The sequence below is a fragment of the Echiichthys vipera genome, assembly GCF_963691815.1.
Source record: "Echiichthys vipera genome assembly, chromosome: 20".
Taxonomy (NCBI): Eukaryota; Metazoa; Chordata; class Actinopteri; order Perciformes; family Trachinidae; genus Echiichthys; species Echiichthys vipera.
In genome coordinates this window covers 15,260,073-15,278,140 of record NC_139845.1, presented here as the reverse complement: position 1 = coordinate 15,278,140, position 18,068 = coordinate 15,260,073, and the positions used below count along the sequence as shown (strand labels likewise).

The 18,068-nt window shown below is 40.4% G+C and overlaps 1 protein-coding gene across 1 annotated transcript in view; it reads left to right on the top strand.

Moving 5' to 3' along the window:
• tbc1d22a (TBC1 domain family, member 22a) overlaps positions 1-18,068 on the top strand; it is a 133,874-nt gene that overhangs the window by 29,442 nt on the left and 86,364 nt on the right. Inside the window, exons 7-9 of the mRNA XM_083935120.1 lie at positions 5,593-5,721; positions 8,682-8,747; positions 13,426-13,540. Of these exons, the coding sequence (XP_083791246.1) occupies positions 5,593-5,721; positions 8,682-8,747; positions 13,426-13,540 (310 nt within the window). The remainder of the gene's footprint in view (positions 1-5,592; positions 5,722-8,681; positions 8,748-13,425; positions 13,541-18,068) is intronic.

Genomic DNA, 18,068 nt, shown 5'->3' with positions numbered 1-18,068 from the left:
ATGTCAACTTCCCATGTACAGCTCTCTTAATATGGTCGGGCAAAGTTTGAGACCACACATTACCACAAACCTTTTATTCCTGATTGAATGAATGCAACTCTTACTTGGCTGGTCATAAACCAAAACTATACGTTTTTGAATGCATTGAGGTAAGAAATAAATCATGTTGCAGAATCATGATTCATTGTATCTTTGCAACTTGTAGTCGATGAATCACGGCTTGGAATCAAATACCAAACATGTAGCGAAACTCAGCTTGCCAGATGTTGAGCATGTAGAGACACAGCAACAAGATACTCGAAAGAAGTTTTATTTGTTCAACTTTTTCCTGTCCCCATAGTGGGACAGCTTGTTTCCAGCCTGCTCCCAGAATAATGTGCGCCTGTTAGTAGAATTCAATTTAGATTGCGAAAAGACAAAAAAAAAACTATTTCATTTAAACTCCCCAAATGGATTCCCCAAGCATATTCCCCCCTGTTTTCTTTTACAGAGAGCTTGCTGAAGTGAAGGGCCCATTAGACGGATGGAAGGATCGAGGAGTAGATTGATGCACGGAAGAATGAAGAGATGAGGTTTATGTAGACTGATTAACCGTACAGGAAGAAGCATCGCGTTCCCACATTTTGTACCGCTGGCAGGTCATGCAGAGCCGTCATGCATTTATGCGTCACTTTCTGTCTTCCATCTCTCTGTTTTTTGAAAATCTCCACTCACCCTTTTTAACCAGCAGACCACACATTAAATGGAAATTAGCCACTCAGGTTGAAGCTTAAGCACACTTGGATCTTAGGCTCTTAATGCACTTTACTGTGAAATATGCTCAGTTATTTAAATTCTCTATTTTCTAAAAGAAAACCATGCTGCTTGTGCTAGCTGTGTCCTTTTACCTCTTAGCAGGTATTCTTCTCTTAACTATGAAACAAAGAAAATTATATTTTTATTTTATAGCTTTCGTAATCTGAGAAACCACAGAACTATAATATGTTGGCACAGTTTTCTGATTATCCTATCATTAGAGGTGAAACGCAGTAATAAAATGGAGTGTATGACACAGCTTGTCTTCAAAGTGTGTGTGTGTGTGTGTGTGTGTGTGTGTGTGTGTGTGTGTGTGTGTGTGTGTGTGTGTGTGTGTGTGTGTGTGTGTGTGTGTGTGTGTGTGTGTGTGTGTGTGTGTGTGTGTGTGTGTGTGTGTGTGTGTGTGTGTGTGTGTGTTCTTGTCTGATCAAACAGTAATGCAGCTGCAGTGTGATTGACCTCCACTAAGCTGTCCATTAACCTTCAACACACACATGCTCTCTTCTCTCTCATTTGCCACCAGAGCCGACTGTTTTGTAGCTGGCAATGTTGTGGTTCGTGTCTTTGTGTGTGTGTACTCGTGTGTGTGTTTGCATATGGAGCAGTTTCAACATGTGACGTGTGGACTTCTTGTTTTGCCAGAAACGACAGTGAATAAGTCCCAGTCAGTGTCTAGCCTGATTTCTGCGGGCACAAATGTGATCGTCTGGCTGACTGGCAGCAGGGGCAGCATGCAACAGTTGCAGAAGGGAGGTGTGGATGGGTAAAGAGTCTGCCTCCTTTTGGAGTGTTTTGTTTGAAGAACTTACATGTTTTTTAGGGTTGTTGACTAAAAAGGATAAAGAAAATGAAAAAAAACAAAACAAATGACAGTATTATTGGTGGTGGAAAAGATAGATGGGCTGGCAGGGAACGTGAAACATGATGCATGTGTTTATATGTCATAACTCAGTGTTGCTGAGCCTCTACGCTCCACAGGTTTCTCTAGGGGCCTTTCTAGGTAAAAAACACACAGAAAAAGAAATTTTTTTTGCCGCTCTTATTGATTTTCCTCTACACAGCTGCCCAAAAATGATACTTTGTGGGTGTGTGTGTACATGTGTTTTTCTATATGCTTGCTAGTTTGTTAAAAAAGGCAGGCAACTTTCAAAAACAACAAACAGCAGATTCAGCACAAGGACAAAGATGTACTTACATAAAACAAACACACATACACATACACACACACACACAAACACACACACACACACTCACACACTCACACACTCACACACACACAGTACACACAGTACACACAGTACACACACAGTCCCTCCAGTTTCAGCATTTCAGGGCCGGTTATGTGTTCCCATTGGACTGTCTTTGTTGGTGCAGTTAGACGAGTTTAGTTTGATGGCGATTCCACTAAAGCCAGTCCAAAACACAGATGCTCTCAGATGTGTGTTCTCTGAAAGCCATTAGTTTAAATTGAAAGTGACAACTAATAAATCCGAGAAGGACAGAGTGTTGAAGAGAGTACTGGGCAGCATCTGTTCTCAAAACTAATTACAAGGAGCTCTTTGTAAAATTTGACTATGGAGGTTAATACTTGACCTTTGGATATTTCAGCCGCCTCTCTAGAGCCACTCGCACATGAACTCCAGACGATGTCTGATGAATCAGGTACAGACATTGTCCAAAGTTGCCCTTTTTCATGTTAAGAACACAACAGGAGATTGTCTGCGTCAGATTGGTTCTCGCTTACAGGAAATACTCCCCCTGGTTTTGCACTGACCTTGCACTACGGAGCTGGCAGGGTCAAGTTTGTTTACTGTCCGATCCATTATGACATTTGCATTCTCATGTAAAGCTCCGCTGGGTTATGTCTACATAATTCTAGCTTTGCAGTTCATGTGTGAATGTGTCATTGTGCTCTTCATTATTGTGTAGAATAGTATTTATTTAATTTAGTGCTGCAACTCAGTTACGCAATTATTTTCACGGTTTATAAAATATGGGAAAATGGTGAAAATCACCATCACAATTACTCAGAACCCAACGTGACTGCTGCCAATGTCTTATTTTGTCAAACCAGTCCAAAACCCAAAGATATTTCGTTTATTATCATAACAGACTAGTAAAAACAAAGCATTCTTATTTAAAAAGCCAAACCCAAAGAACTAGTGCATTTTTTCTTTAAAAAAAACAATCTTGGATACTAATTGATTTTCAAAATTAATTTGATACATTTTCTATCAATAGACATATTGATTAATAAACTTATTGCAGCTCTAATTTCAGTAACACACAGCCACATGCATACACATACAGTGCATGTTGGTAAATATTGGTTCACTGGCAGATATCACAAATTATACATTACATTCTATTGGTTTGTAGAGCCCCAGAAGGCTGGTTCTATTGTTAAATTGTATTAAATAATCTAACTCTTTTCTTCAATCATCATGTATGTATGGACACTTACACAAACACATGTAAACAACTACGATAAGGACCTTATCTAGGTTTGACAGCGACACCATCCGGCTTTTTATCACAGGGAAATAATTCACGTTTGTAGAGCCAACAGTCATGTTTGAGTTCTGTTTTAAATACTTAAACTTTGTGAATATTTCAGAGCCCCTGGTCCCAGCTCTCGCTTTGAATAGACTTAAGATTTGTGGTTCAGTTTGGAGTCGACTTTCTCCTCGTTGCATAAGCCCAGGCACAAGGAGGATACACAAATGTATTCTCACATAAACTGTTTGACAAACACATTCCCAGAAACATAAAACACACACACACGCACACGCACACACACACACAAAGGTAGCTCCCCTAAGAAGCAGAAAGAATTTGGTCAAGCAGCAGAAAGTTTTCTCTGCAAAGTGAAGAGTTGTCATTTATAGACTATGTAATCCCAGGTGATGGTTTGGTTTGTGATTAACTTGGTCATCAGACTCAAAGCAAATTGAGGTTTTAGAAATAAAGGGTTAAGGCTCAATAAATAGTGTATACTGACATACAAATAATTCAGAGTGACACAGCATACAATGCCATGCAGTTTCAGAAGATGGTTTTACTGAATATCCACAGAGCTGAATTAATGAGTCCCATGTGGACGCAGCAAGCATGTCTGTGAGCATGTTTCTCTGGGCATGCATAACAAAATAAACAAGTATTATAGTTTCTGAGATTATTAACAGTGAAGTTTTGGGCATGTACTAGAATCAATACAATGTTTTAATTGTAAACGTGGATATTACATTACAGACAGTGTAACATTTAGGGGTATAACGATACATCAATTTGGTTCAATATATTGATTCAATGATTAACAATCCAATATTATCAATGCAAAAGCGAAAATATCAATACATATCATCACATTTATTTGGAAAAACAAAGTTTTTTTTTATTTTATTCAAATGTCTGGAATAGCTCAGTAATAAGATTATAAAATCATATTTTAGTAGATTTTTGCGAGTTACTTACCGATACTTTTCAATACAACATGTTCCAAAATGATATGTTACTCACATTTGATAGTATCGAAAGTATCGAAGCTATACAAAAGCAGATCTGCGATCAGGTTTTCAACCCGAGGCTGCACAGATGAAACAATGGGGGAGAATCCACTGTGTGTTGGCATTTGTTCAGTGATTTTTCAGGAACTTTTTTTTCTTTAATTTTGCTGCAGTGTCAAGTATCTTTTTATGGTTATTTTATTATACTAGTATTGTATCAAAGTTTAAAATTCTGGTATTGTGACAACCTGACTTAAGACTTAGCAGCCGAGCTACTGTCCAAAGGAATCCATTTGAATCAGAAACCCGGATCTCAGTGCTCTGATATAGGCCGAATGAAACACCTGGTAGGTTTAATAAGTGGGCGGGTTTTGTTACTTACTGGTCTGGCTTAATATTAAGAATTACCCATATCTCTCTCCCTCCTCCTCCATCTGCACGGCTGCTTTTCTTTTGCTGGGTAACATTAAAAGTGTCCATAGTTACTTTGTTTGTTCAACCGTCCACCGTTTAAGCCACCTGATGAAAGCTTATGTATACTGTTTGGTTGAGATATGAGCTGTTTTTTGGCTTGCCTCTAAGCTAAAGGCTCCCTGGTAAGCAATGATGTGGTGTAACGTTAACGGTATAACTAGGGCTTTTCTTGTGAAAGGTAAAAAGGAAGTAGTTAAGCTGTAAAGCGCTGCTGTTGACAATGTGGAAAGCAATGAAGTTTGCCGTCTTGGCTCAGACTATGAAACCTCTGTGTCATTATTTTATAACCTTCATAAGTACAGGTACATCTCAAGCACTTCCCTCTTCTTTTGTGCCATACTCTGAGTCGTGGTTTTCTGCTGGCACTTTAATCTTAATTTGATGATATGCAGATTGATGTTATTGCAGTTATAATGAAATCAGATTTTAGGACATCTGACATGAGGAATCATTCATGATTTTGAGAAATGTGTGTCTACCTTCTTGCAAAGAATAAGATGAGAAGATCAGTAGCAGTCTTTCTTCTGCAAGTTAAATAGCTAACAGGAGATGGTTAGCTTAGCGTAAAGACTGAAAACAGCAGGAGACAGCAACTCTGTCCAACGGTAACAGAACCCATCTGCCAGCACTTCTAGAGCTCACTAATTGACTTATGTTTTTTTTCTTGAACATAAACTGAAGTGTTAAAAGAACATTTCCTTGTTTAATCCTAATTATTTCCACAGCCTGAGCACCTGAGTATTTAGTTGAATAGCAACTATATTCACAATTTCATGACCTCTATCATTCTCTCTTTCTTTCTTTGTCCCTCTCTCAGGGTTACCTACCAGCTAATGCAGAAAGAAGAGAAAGTGTCCTACAGAGGAAAAGACAAGAATATTTCGGCTTCATCCAGCAATATTACGACTCCCGCAATGACGAACACCATCAGGACACATACAGACAGGTATATTTGCACACGCACACATTCACAGGTCCTGTTTATTCATAGTGTGTTTAATCATTTTGTACATGTGCCTTTTTTGTAAACTCCTGTCTGAATCCCAGAATTTGAAGGACGGAATGAAAGACAAACTACAAAATGTTCCATTTTAAATTACAAGAAGAACGTCTTGTCACTAATGTATTCCCTCAGCACAAATCCAGGACACATGCCTGTTTACGTGTGTGTAAGAAAGTGTGTGTTTTGACAGGATTCAGCCCTGCAGACAGGATTACTGGAACCAGTTCCTTGCTTTTTCTCCCTGTCCTTTCCTCTTTCTCCCTCACATACTCATGTACAGACTGATGTCTGTTTTTCTGTCTGTGTTGACATATAGGGAGTGTGGTCGAGACAACCAGCCACAAGGCTTCAGAGAGCTGCTTAAATTAACACTTTTCTTTGACTTTGAAAATACTATCTTCTTTTACTCTGACTGTTTCTCTCTCTCTCTCTCTCTCTCTCTCTCTCTCTCTCTCTCTCTCTCTCTCTCTCTCTCTCTGTCTCTCTCTGTCTCTCTCTGTCTCTCTGTCTCTCTCTCTCTCTCTCTCTCTCTCTCTCTCTCTCTCTCTTTCCCCCCACTTACTCATTTTAACACTTGACTACTTCCCATTCATTTCCAGCCGATAAGAAACATCAAAGTGAGCTGTCGATAGCAAATATACACATTTCTTATTTTCTGTCTAATTTCCCATTGATCTCCTCTGCGCTGTGCCAGGAAGCTGGCATACTTTGTTATGATGACTGTTTTGGATCGCGTCTTGATGCCTCTTTTTCTGCCAAATTTTGCTTGTTCCAACAGTGTTTGTGTTGATGGCCTGAGCGGTGATTTTAAGTGAATTTTTTTATTTCCCCGTGTGTTTATGTGTGTTTGGGCATATGTCAGTTTGGCACTCAGATTGCACAAATGTGTATGTATTTTTTGTGCATTATGTTTAAGTGGCTGTAGATATATTTGCATGCATCACATGTACCTATATGTCTTATGTTTGACTGGGTATTTGCTCATATTAGATGGTGCATCTGCCAGTGTGAATCTCTCCATCTGTGTCCATAGTTAGTGTCTCTTCTTGTGTACGTGCATCTGTCTCTTTTATATTTCTGTTTATGTCATTGGTAACTTGCCCAAACAGCTTGTGTGTGTATGTGTTTATCCATATGCATATGGATGTAGCTATTGTACAAGTCCCAGCTCACACTACAAGCTTTTTAAAGTACTGCTGTGGTTTTATTCCATTCCAGAAAAGAAAAAAGAGAGAAAAAAAGCTTTTTTTTAGGCAGTGAGAAAATATACAGTGATGCTGTGTGTTTGACACAATCAATTGAGTTCTACTGTTAAGGCTGAATTAAACTATTTTTAATCTCTAGGCAGCAAAGATGCGTCAGACATGCTCTTTAAACAAACTCACAGTAGTAAACGCCTTGTTATATTTCAGACTTATCAAGATCTTGTGGCTGCACAATCAACACACCTGAATCCTTCTCCCTGATACCTGTAAAAAGTAATGCACATTCTCTCATCTTTTTTACTCTGAATTTGTTTAGCTCCTTTCAAACATGCACTGCAAACCTGCAATTGTCTTGGCATTACCTGGCTGAGCTGTATGTGAGGAAGCAAATGTACAAATCAGTCTGCTTGGACATCAAATTAAGTTCACCCTTCCAGCTCCCCAGTACACATTCAGTTTAATCTCTGATTGAGCACCATTGGTGAATACAGCACTTCTAAGTGGAGTATTCACAGCAAGTGGGCGCTTTGATGGTGTTTCTCGACTATACAGGGAGAAAACAAAACTCCAAAGAAAAAGGGTAAACAATTCCGAATTGAATTTGGTCATAGTTTTTACTATTATCAGAAAGTTTTCACTGTTCACATTGGCTGCCTACAGTTTTATATGGGGTAGTTTGAATTATTTTAGGTCAGCAATAAAAACAATTGGCAGAAAGTTGCCTAGAGGGTTGTTAACATTCTGTACTCTCAATTTCCAATGGACATTATCAATAGTGATGACCAAAATGCCTTTGGACACAATAAGATAGACCTACATCCAAACACAGCATTTAGACATGACCTACAACCAATCACAGCAACGAAACGATGTGGCTCTGGCCGACACATGTAAAAATGGCAGCCAGATCACAAATGTTCTCAAATTACGAAAAAAATGATAAAATGTGTTTCTGAAGACATTTGCGGCGGAAAGTAGTGTGCAGCAAAAGGCCACAGGTGGGTCTCGAACCCAAGCTGCTGCGTTAAGGACTTTAACCTCTGTATATATATATATATATATATATATATATATACATACATATGTATGTGTGTGTGTGTGTGTGTGTGTGTGTGTGTCTAACACTTTTTCTTCCATGTTGCTGTCAGATCCACATAGACATTCCTAGGATGAGTCCTGAGTCTTTGGTGCTGCAGCCAAAGGTGACAGAGGTAAGGTGGACAGAGCAGAGACATCTGTGAATACAGCTCAATCACCGGTCCTGTCCAAGCCACACACTCTCTCAAACGGTCCGCCCCAGTCCGGTCTGGGCTATTTCAGCTGGCTTGGCTCCAGCCGCTGTCCTGCATCCGTCTGGCTCCCTTCTGATGAAACTGTCTGCCTGTCATGTTGTTCATCTGCGGGGAAGACGCTCTGAAATGGTGTAAACGTGGTCCAGCATAGACAAAAACACGCACAAATGTACGCACAGGCACATAGTATCAGAGTCATTGTGACATAAGCGCACTGGCAATCGAGACCACCGCTGCTATCCATTTCAGACCACCAAAACCCCTCCTGTCTGTCTTCAATCAAGGACACCAATCCACTAACTGTTGCCTTCTCTCTGTTTCTGTCACTGTCTGTGATGCCCAGATCCGTGCTAACCTGCCCGTTGCTTCAGTGTTTTTTTTTTTTTCTCTCTTTCTCTCTCTGCAGATTCACATTGACATACCGAGAACTAATCCTCTTATTCCTCTCTTTCAACAAGCTTCTGTCCAAGAGGTGAGACCCCTTCCCCCCTCTCCCCTGCTGCACACACACCACCCCACTGGGCAGCCCCACCCCCGCTTTTGGGCAGATATGGTAACAGCATCAGTGCCAATAATGTGGGGCAATAGTAAACAACTGTACAGTTCAAAATGAAAGAGAAATCGTAATGGCTTAAATAACATGAATCGATTCAAAAAGGTTACTGCTAAAAATTCAGAATGGAAGTGTGTCTGCTTAGGAGTTTGAAAACGGGAAAACCCTCGCTCCAACACACTGCATGGTCTTGCATGGGCACACACACACACACACACGGAATCACAAGCTAAGATTATACATAGAAGATTTCTAATATACCTGCATTCATGCATGTGATCATATATACACAAACTCTCACTCTGTCTGCATGGTTAGCACTCTCGTATGTCTTTGTTAGTGCTACTGAACAAAGCGTTTACCGCTACCATTGGGTGTTTCTAGGGGATATAAGATCTAATTATCTTAAAACCTTCTTAAGCATTGTGTTTGATAAAACGATAAGTATCAGCTGTAGTTAGGGCACATTAGGAGAACATACAGCAAGGCACACATTACTGGAAGCCTTAACTATTAAATCATTGTAAGCTGCTTTGGATAACGGTGTTACTTAAATACTTAAAATGTAAATGTGGTGTGTGCAAGTCACTTTAGTTTCTGAAGTGGTGTGAGAAGTTTTCTCAGCTTGGCCTAAGGGACTATCAGTGCAGCTACACAGCGCAACTTAACACAGAAATTAACTTGATTCCCTTCTTTTATACGAGGTTGCGTTTATCTTATGATTACAGTGCTTCTGGGATGGCCTGTCACACACAGAACCACTGGCCTGAGAAACAGAGAACTGGAAAGCCAGATAGAAAAATCCCATAATGAGATGGCCAGTGCTCTGGACTGCTCTGCGTACACCTAAACATAGGTGTGAGCAAGCACACACAAAACTGTATACACTCCTGAAAGAATCGCACATGCATGTGTATGCACGTAGAAAAAGGGCACAATGAGGAGTGGTCTTTATAAGACTCATGTTTAAGCACATTAATTCATACACACAGCACCCCAGGCAACGGCACCTTCCGTTGCCCCTGTATTGTACGGGAAAGAACGCGGGGCTGTAAACAGGAAGGTAAGGAGGGAAATGAGATCAGACAAGGGGGATGTTTATAGTAGGTATTACATGTCCTCAGAATTTACCCCATTTTCCCCTCTCCCCTTCTCCCAGAATATATTCCTCCCTCTCATCCCAACACACCAAACTCTCCCTCTTTTGAGTACAAAATAAAAGCCACCAATATATTCAAGCAGCTGGTATATTTTGGTATGCAACAGACTCCAAAGCCACCTGAAAATCACCCTGCTTCATTTCATTCACACACACACACACACACACACACACACACACACACACACACACACACACACACACACACACACACACACACACACACACACACACACACACACACACACACACAAACAACCCATTTGGCTTGGAAAGATTTAGTTGAGGTGGAAGGCAGTCAACAGTCTGTTCCATTTCAGGAAGAGAGGGCTATTGAAGCAATTCTGTAGTGATTTCCTAAGTGGTATCTAAGAGTTTTCTCTCATTGTGGAGAACCACACAGTCTTAACGAGTTGTTTATCAGCAATTTACAAGATCCCAAAGTGTAAAGAAAACATTCCATTTTGCTTCCAAATTGTGATATTAGAGGCTGAAAGAGCAGGATTTATCAGTCTCGTATCAAAAAAATGTTTTTTGTCATTTAACACATTTCACTAAAGATTTTTCAATGAATAACTTTTAAGGAGTGCGTAGGTATAAGTTTAAGATGGCATGAGGTTATCCGTTTCTGACTCAGATTATATCCCTGTGTACCATATGACGCAATGCTAATTATTATAAGTCACAATAACCCTTATAGAAAAGAAAGCAGAAGGCTTTTTGTTGAATAAACACGTCATTATAATTGAAACTTGAAGAAATTGTAAAAAGTAAATTTTTTTCAATACCGTAGATAAGCAATTGTCACTTTCATAACGTGGTATACTATTAAAACGCTGTATCGGTGCAACCATACAATGAAAGCATTGAATATTTGAACCTTTTGACAGTGGTATCATCCTTTAATCCTCTAACCCCTCCTAATGTTCTTTGTCTTTCACTTTCGCGTGTCAGATGTCAGTGAAGAGTTCTTTCACTTGCTGCCATTTTGTTGTGTCAATTTCCTCCCTTCCTCTTGAGATTACCCTTATCAGGGTCCTTGGGGTCTGGAACTAATTTGATGGTGCTATAGCGTTATGACACAGGGGACACGGGGAAGCTGATTTTCTGTCCTAGAGGTGCACCGCATTGTGAGAAGCATACGAAATGAATGGCAGATTAACATAATTCGAAAGAAAGTAGTTTTCTGTCTGTTGAGAACTCAATGAACTCTGTTTAAACCTGAAGCGAGTGTTGTTTGGTCGACGTTTGAAGCCCGTTGCTTCTTCAGCGTCTTTATCTTCTGTCTTTCCCATACAAACATTCTTTGCTCATAGTAAACTGGGTGTGGGTATAGGGTAGTGTGTGTGTGTGTGCGCAGGGGATCACTCAGAGTGGTTCAGTGTGTAGGTGCCAATGTGAAATATGCATGTCAGCTTTTGAGGTTGCATCAAAAGTCCCATTACCCACTCCGCCTGCAAGCAGCGGCAGCGGCAGCAGCAGCAGCACCTCTCCCTGTGTGATAGATGCAGCTTTTATAAGGAAAGAGGAGGGGTGAGGTGTGGAGGCAGGCAAAGGGGATTTGAAGAGAAAGTGTGAGGGAAAGCCAGAGATCGTTGGGTCTTACAAATCTCTCTGGCTATCTTAACATTGATTGGATTACTTTAAATAGAAATGAGAAGCTCTGCACTCACTGCTCCCCCCCAACATTGACGTGTTATTTCTCTCTGTAAAACAATGAGCTATGAGGTTATTTAGAAAGTGACAGAAACATGACATATCCCCTAAAAATAAGAAAGTGCTTGATGGGTGTGGTACACCCAGGTGTGTGTGTGTGTTTTGGGGAAATCCATTTGAGCTGGAGAAAAGAAAAAACGAACATCAAGCCCTCTCTAATTCCCCATGGCTGACAGCATTAAACAACCACCCTATAACGAAGATGGAAGTGTTTGCCTTGCAAAAAAATATTGAGAATCAGGGAGAGAGAGAGGGGGAGATGGAGGAGGAGACGGAGTCAGAGGGGAAGAGCAAGAGACAGACACATTGGGAAAAAAAGAAGAAGGGAGGAGACCAACTCCAAAGCAGAGAACAAAGTTCAAAGTGAGCTTTTTTGTGCACAAAAAATGCATCTGAGAAAGTGAAGACTGAGGTGTTGCTCTGTGCTGAAAAAGAGGAAAAGAAATGGTTCTTTTCAAAATTAGACGGGGCTCAACCATCTTCATGGTGCCTAAAATCCAGATTGTGCTTGCATAGTTTTTAATTTGAGTTTTTGTATAGCATTTTGTTTGTCACTTTTCACAGCAGACTACAATATAGATCAAGATGACATCCAGAGAGTAACTATAAGGATAGAAGTGGTGCAATATAAGAGGCTACACAATATAACAGGCTATACACAGGATTTCAACCAGAATTATAACTAACTGTGATTTTTAACTCTATTTTTTTCTTTTATAAGTTAGTGTTTTGATGCATTTGCCTTTTGAAAGTCAGTATTAATCAAAGGGAAACTACAATCATTTTCATTTCATTTCATTTATTTCCATGGCCTAGGAAAGTTCAATATTTGTGAACATGAGCTCCTCTCTCTCAATGCCAGAAACCAGAGAAAAAAGCCTCAAACTTGTGATTTCATCTAGTATAGTAAGTCTGGAAGTCTGAGTTTGCAGTGTTTTAGCTGTGTTTTCCAGGATGTTTGGAATGTCGTAGGCCACAGGAATAACATGTATGGATTTTAAGAATGGGTGTAGTTCCCCTTTAAAGGTACCCTGCAGAGTTATCATGTAAACAAACAAAGTTTACATGTAAATTAAGTTTTTATCACTGTGTGTGTGTGTATCATTTTGAGTCTAATAAGCAATCTAAATGTAATTTCCTCCTCATAAAATATTAGCAAAGTCAATTTTTGGAAGTCCATATGCTTCCTCATGCGCCTGTCTAGTAAACAGGGACCACGCTTGTAAAAACATTGCCCTATAGCGATACTATAATAAATCCACAGGGTACCTTAAATGTTTTTTCTGACACATTTGCAAAAAAACTGAGACTAATCTACCCCATAAATTCATTCATTCTGTGATCAGCTAATATGCAACAATGGCTCTAAAAAAGTCATAGTTTAAACCACATTAATATCAGCTTATCTTTAGTCTTACTGCCAGACTTCCACAGCAAGCGAGGTCATGCCCATTCAGCTGCTTTACTCGTCATCAGCTTGGCATGCATCAAATTGTTCTACACTTCTAATCCTGCTTTCACACACCTCACTCCCTTTCTAAAATGTTCTAACTAGACTAATGCTGTTCAGCCACCATATGCTGTCAGAGAATAACTATTCATTATTGACAGAGGGTTATACACATTATTAACTGATGTGTGCATCAGTGTAGTTTGTTGAATGTAAATGTGTTTTGTCCACTGTTTTGACACTATGTCTCTGTGTGCATGTTTGTGTGTAAGATTTTCGAGCGGATCCTTTTTATCTGGGCCATCCGCCATCCAGCCAGCGGCTACGTGCAAGGCATCAACGACCTGGTCACACCGTTCTTTGTCGTCTACGTCTTTGAATACATCGGTAAGTGCCATCTCTCCCTCTCTTTCTCCTTTTCCCTTTCACTTAAAAAACTCTTTTGTGTGATATGGTTTTGATGTGAGGATCAGTCATCTCTTTCTTACTCCTCGCCCGTCTACCGCAAGCGCTGCTCTCCACGGTGCAGAGTGGCATCTTTTATAGCCAGCAAGACTCAGGGTTAACTCGCCAGTTCATCGCCACAGGTCATAGTAGAACGCTTGAGACTCTCTCTTTATTCACAACTTTGTAGCCAGTGAACTCCTCCTAGAGCTCCATGTCCTCTTTTCCTCTTTCTTTTCTTCCATCTATCTGCTTTTCTTTCATTGAGATACACACTCGAGTCGCACTTTGTGTCTAAATGTATTTGTGAGTTCTCGCTCAGACTTGCACATTTTTGTGTACAGCAGGCTATGTCCAAGAGAGAGCGTGATCTGTCGGCATGTGCTCACCTCAAGTTCACACCACACTCTTCTCTACAGACTTCTCCTGCTGTGTGCGTTTATGTTGTTCCACATTGGTTTTATTCTCACACTTAGCACTATGTGTGGCATCTGTGTTTGTGTGAAACCGCGTCCTGTGGCCTTCTCCTCGAGAGACATCAAAACTTTAAAAGAGAAAATGAAGAGAACTGTTGATTGTTTTTATGTCAGCTGTGGTGCCCCAGCGTTTAGTGTACAATGTCTCCAAGAAACACGTCCTGTGCCGGGACAGCGTTTCACTGCCAGCAAATGAAGCAGTAAGGAGTCATATGATAATAAAAAAGTACACTGCTTATAATTTAGCCAAAGAAGAGCTGCCTTGTACTAAATGTGAGCCCCAGATCTTATCTTTCCAAGTTTGAGGTGGTACTCCCAAGGAAGCTCTAAACCCTTTCAAGGGAGGCTCAGTGCATGGAAGTGAGTTATTACATTAGTTATCAAAAGAAGATATGATAGAATAGCCTAAATGTGTGTGATTTGGTTAAAGAGAGAGTTGAAAAATCCAGTAGTTTTGAAATATATCATATATCATATCATTTATCGTATATACATGTATCATGCACACAATTAGTGCAATGGAATAAAAAAACACAATCTTCAAACAACATATCCCAAAATATTTCACATATTTTTTAAGTAATACGAGTTGGTATCTGCTTGTTATCAATTTAGATGAGGTAATTGTATATCGTCATGATACGATTTATTTGAAAGACAATAGATGATCATATTGATTTACCACCAAGTGCCAGTCTATGAGATCAAATGACACCCTGGAGCTACTAAAAATATATATTTTTCTTGTTTTCTAACTTCATCAGATAAACACCAGAGAACATGGTGTGATAAATTTAAAGAAGGCAATCGGCTGGATTTTACCCTTATATATTCCTTTCATTTTGTCATTTCTTCAATGTGTGTATGCATAACATGCATAACATCACGCACACGCACAAATATCATACAGTGAGTGAAGATATCATGTTATTTTATGAAACTAGTTGACCGATTCTATTGATACCAACCATGTCATGCTAGCTTGTTGGAAAGGGGGCAAAATAATGCTCCAAACACAAGTCTTCCCCTCACAGACATGCCTGTTGCTATGTTAATGCCATGTTTTGTATTGGGTTTTTTTGGGGGGCAAAAACCTGGCAATATAACTGTTATTTTTTAATGCTTTATTAGGTGTATAGCAGTGTTGTATCTTAAGGCAGCATACAGTGTATGCATACGGTGGTATGTTCTTTATACTATGACAGTTTTCCTAAAATAATATATGATATCACCAACAATATATCACCTTGCTTCTGTTGAATCCTAACCCCTGTATCATGGTACACTCTCTCTCTCTCGCCAAACTCTTGCCAATACAAAGCCCAACTGCATAACTTATTTTATTGTGTTTGGGTTATTTTTCAGGATGTTCATGAATGAACCCCACAAATGTTTTTGGTCCCTGTTTTCCCTTATTGCAAATGTTTTTTTCTCCATAGAATGTGTGCCTTATAGCCTTTTCAATCACCTACTGAGAGTTGTTCTTGTGGGTTTTTTTTTCTCCAGCATAGAGAAAACAATCAGTGTTTTTTAAGAAGCAATTTTACAGCACACTTCTTTTCTCTCAGAGTTTCGCTGATAATAAGACTGAAAGTGTTCAAACAGTAAGCTATGTGAACTGACCCCATGCCGTCGTGACAAGTTTTTAAGTGGTTAGAGCCACTAATGTTCGACTGGCTGCGTGGGTTTCCGCATGATTCCTCTGTGATATAAGCTTCTCTATACATCCCATGTATACACTGTGTTTCATCCCATCAAACTCTCTTTGAAGCCATTCAAAGTAGAGCTGCTAAGTGGAAACTGCAATGCTCTGTAGACTACCTTTAACACTCCAGACAAACTGTGGTCACAGACATACAATTAGGATCCACAAGTTAAATGGTGGGAGGCACGCAAGCGGCTGGACTCCCTGACTCCTGTGCTTCTCTGTTCTGCTTTTAGCGCACAACATTTTACTCAAAGATAATGAGTGTTTGTCTTAAAGTGTTATCTGTGTGTTTATTGTGACTTCAACTTTTGTTCCCTTCTTTTAGTATAACGCAATACAATGCAACGTACCCCAAACTACAGTACAAGCTTTTTAAATGCTTGCCGCAAATGTAAATAACTACAGGTGCAATAGAAAGGTGAAAGCAAGGCAGAGTTTTGCATGTGGTGGCCTCAGACCATTGCTCTCTCTTTTTCCGTCCAGTTTTGTGTTCTGCTAGTGTCCTTGACACTACTGGTAGCATGAGGTAGCATCTGCAGCCCAATCAGGTTGCACAGGTAGTACAGCTCCTCCAGGATGGCACATGCGGTTGCAAGAAGGATTGCTGCGTCTCCCAGCACAGTCTCATAGAGGAGATACCAGGAGACGGGCCGTTGCACAAGGAGAGCTAGACCAGGGCCGTAGAAGCGCATCAACCCCGCAGCAGGACTGCTATCTGCTCCTCTTGTGCGAGGAGGAACAGGAGGAGCATTGTCAGAGCCCTACAAAATGACTTCCAGCAGGCTACTGGTGTGCATGTGGGACCTGTGCACACAGCCCAGTATTTATTGGCATTTGGAAGAGAACACCAGAATTGGCAGGTTCCCCTATTAGCCCCTCGTTCTCTTCACAGATGAGAGCCGCTTCACACTGAGCACATGTGACAAGCGTGAAGGCGTCTGGAGACACTGCAGTGAACGTTAATGCTGCCTGTAACATAATCCAGCATGGCTGGTTTGGCGGTGGGTCAGTGATGGTCTGGGGAGGCATATCATTGGAGGGTCGCACAGACCTCCTTGTCATAGCCAACAATACCCTGGCTGCTGTTAGTTCCCGGGGATGAAACCTTCAGAGCTATTGTCAGACCGTCCTCTGGTGCAGTGGGCCCTTTCAATTTTCGCTTTGATTTTTCAGTGTAATTTGGATTTGGATTTGAATCCAGCCCTCAGCGGGTTGATGATTTTGGTTACCATTGACCCTTACATTGTTTTTTTGACCACAAAATTATACAACGTACATCAGTAAGGATTTGCCTCAATTGTTTTGAGCAGTTCAGATTTTGGCCATATCAGCCAGCCCCACCTCTGTTAGTAGTTAGTTTGACACATCTATACTTCTCTGAAAAAGAAAGTTGTGCTCATGGTCTTATGAGCAATTTACATTGAAGACTCTTTGTGTTGGCTGACTTTTCATTTTTGTCTGACGAGACAACTTTTTCCACGATTTCTCCTGGCTGGCACCCCATTAAATACAAACAAAAAGAATACTTTTGCACACAAAAGCTGTCACAATTAGTTTTAATGAGGTGAACAGAAAAAAAAAGCAGTGACTCTTTTCTTTTCAGACATTTAGCCTCTCTTATCCTTTACTTTTTCCCATTTTTTCCTTTATTATCATGTTCTCCTGTGTCTCCTTTCCTCTGCCTTTTCTATCACTCTGTCATTTTCTACTTTCCATATCCCTTCCTCTCAATGCATTTGTTTTCTCTCTATTTGCCTTTCTCTGTGGGCGAATCAGACTCTTGTTAGATCTTCAAGGCATCACCCCGCGCTTTGTTCTCATGCATCTCCATGCGCTGATGAGCCTTGAATAACATACACAGCCAACAAACCTTCAAACGTGCCTTGGTTGGCATCTTACATGATGGGTAGATGCGCTGTGTGTTGTTGTTAGGTGTTTTCTGACGCAGGGAGAGAGAAAGAGAAAGCCAAAGCAGAGAAAGGTTTGGCTCTTTCATCAGGTCGGTCTAATTCTGCTCCTTTTGTGGAGGTGTAGGAAGTGTGAGATATACTCTCTCATGCTATCGCGCTCTCCTGCTCTCTGTGGCTGTCTCTCTGCTTCTTCTTCATCTTCTCCTCCTCCCTCTTCCTCCCTCTTTCCCTACCTTGTTTGTACGTGAATGTATTGCATTTGGTGGAAGCTGCAAGTTAATTCTCTCAAGTCATAATTTATTCCTTTTTTGAATGATTGCAAATAAATATTACATGCACAACCCCATGGGTAATAGAGACCTGCTGCCTGAATAGCT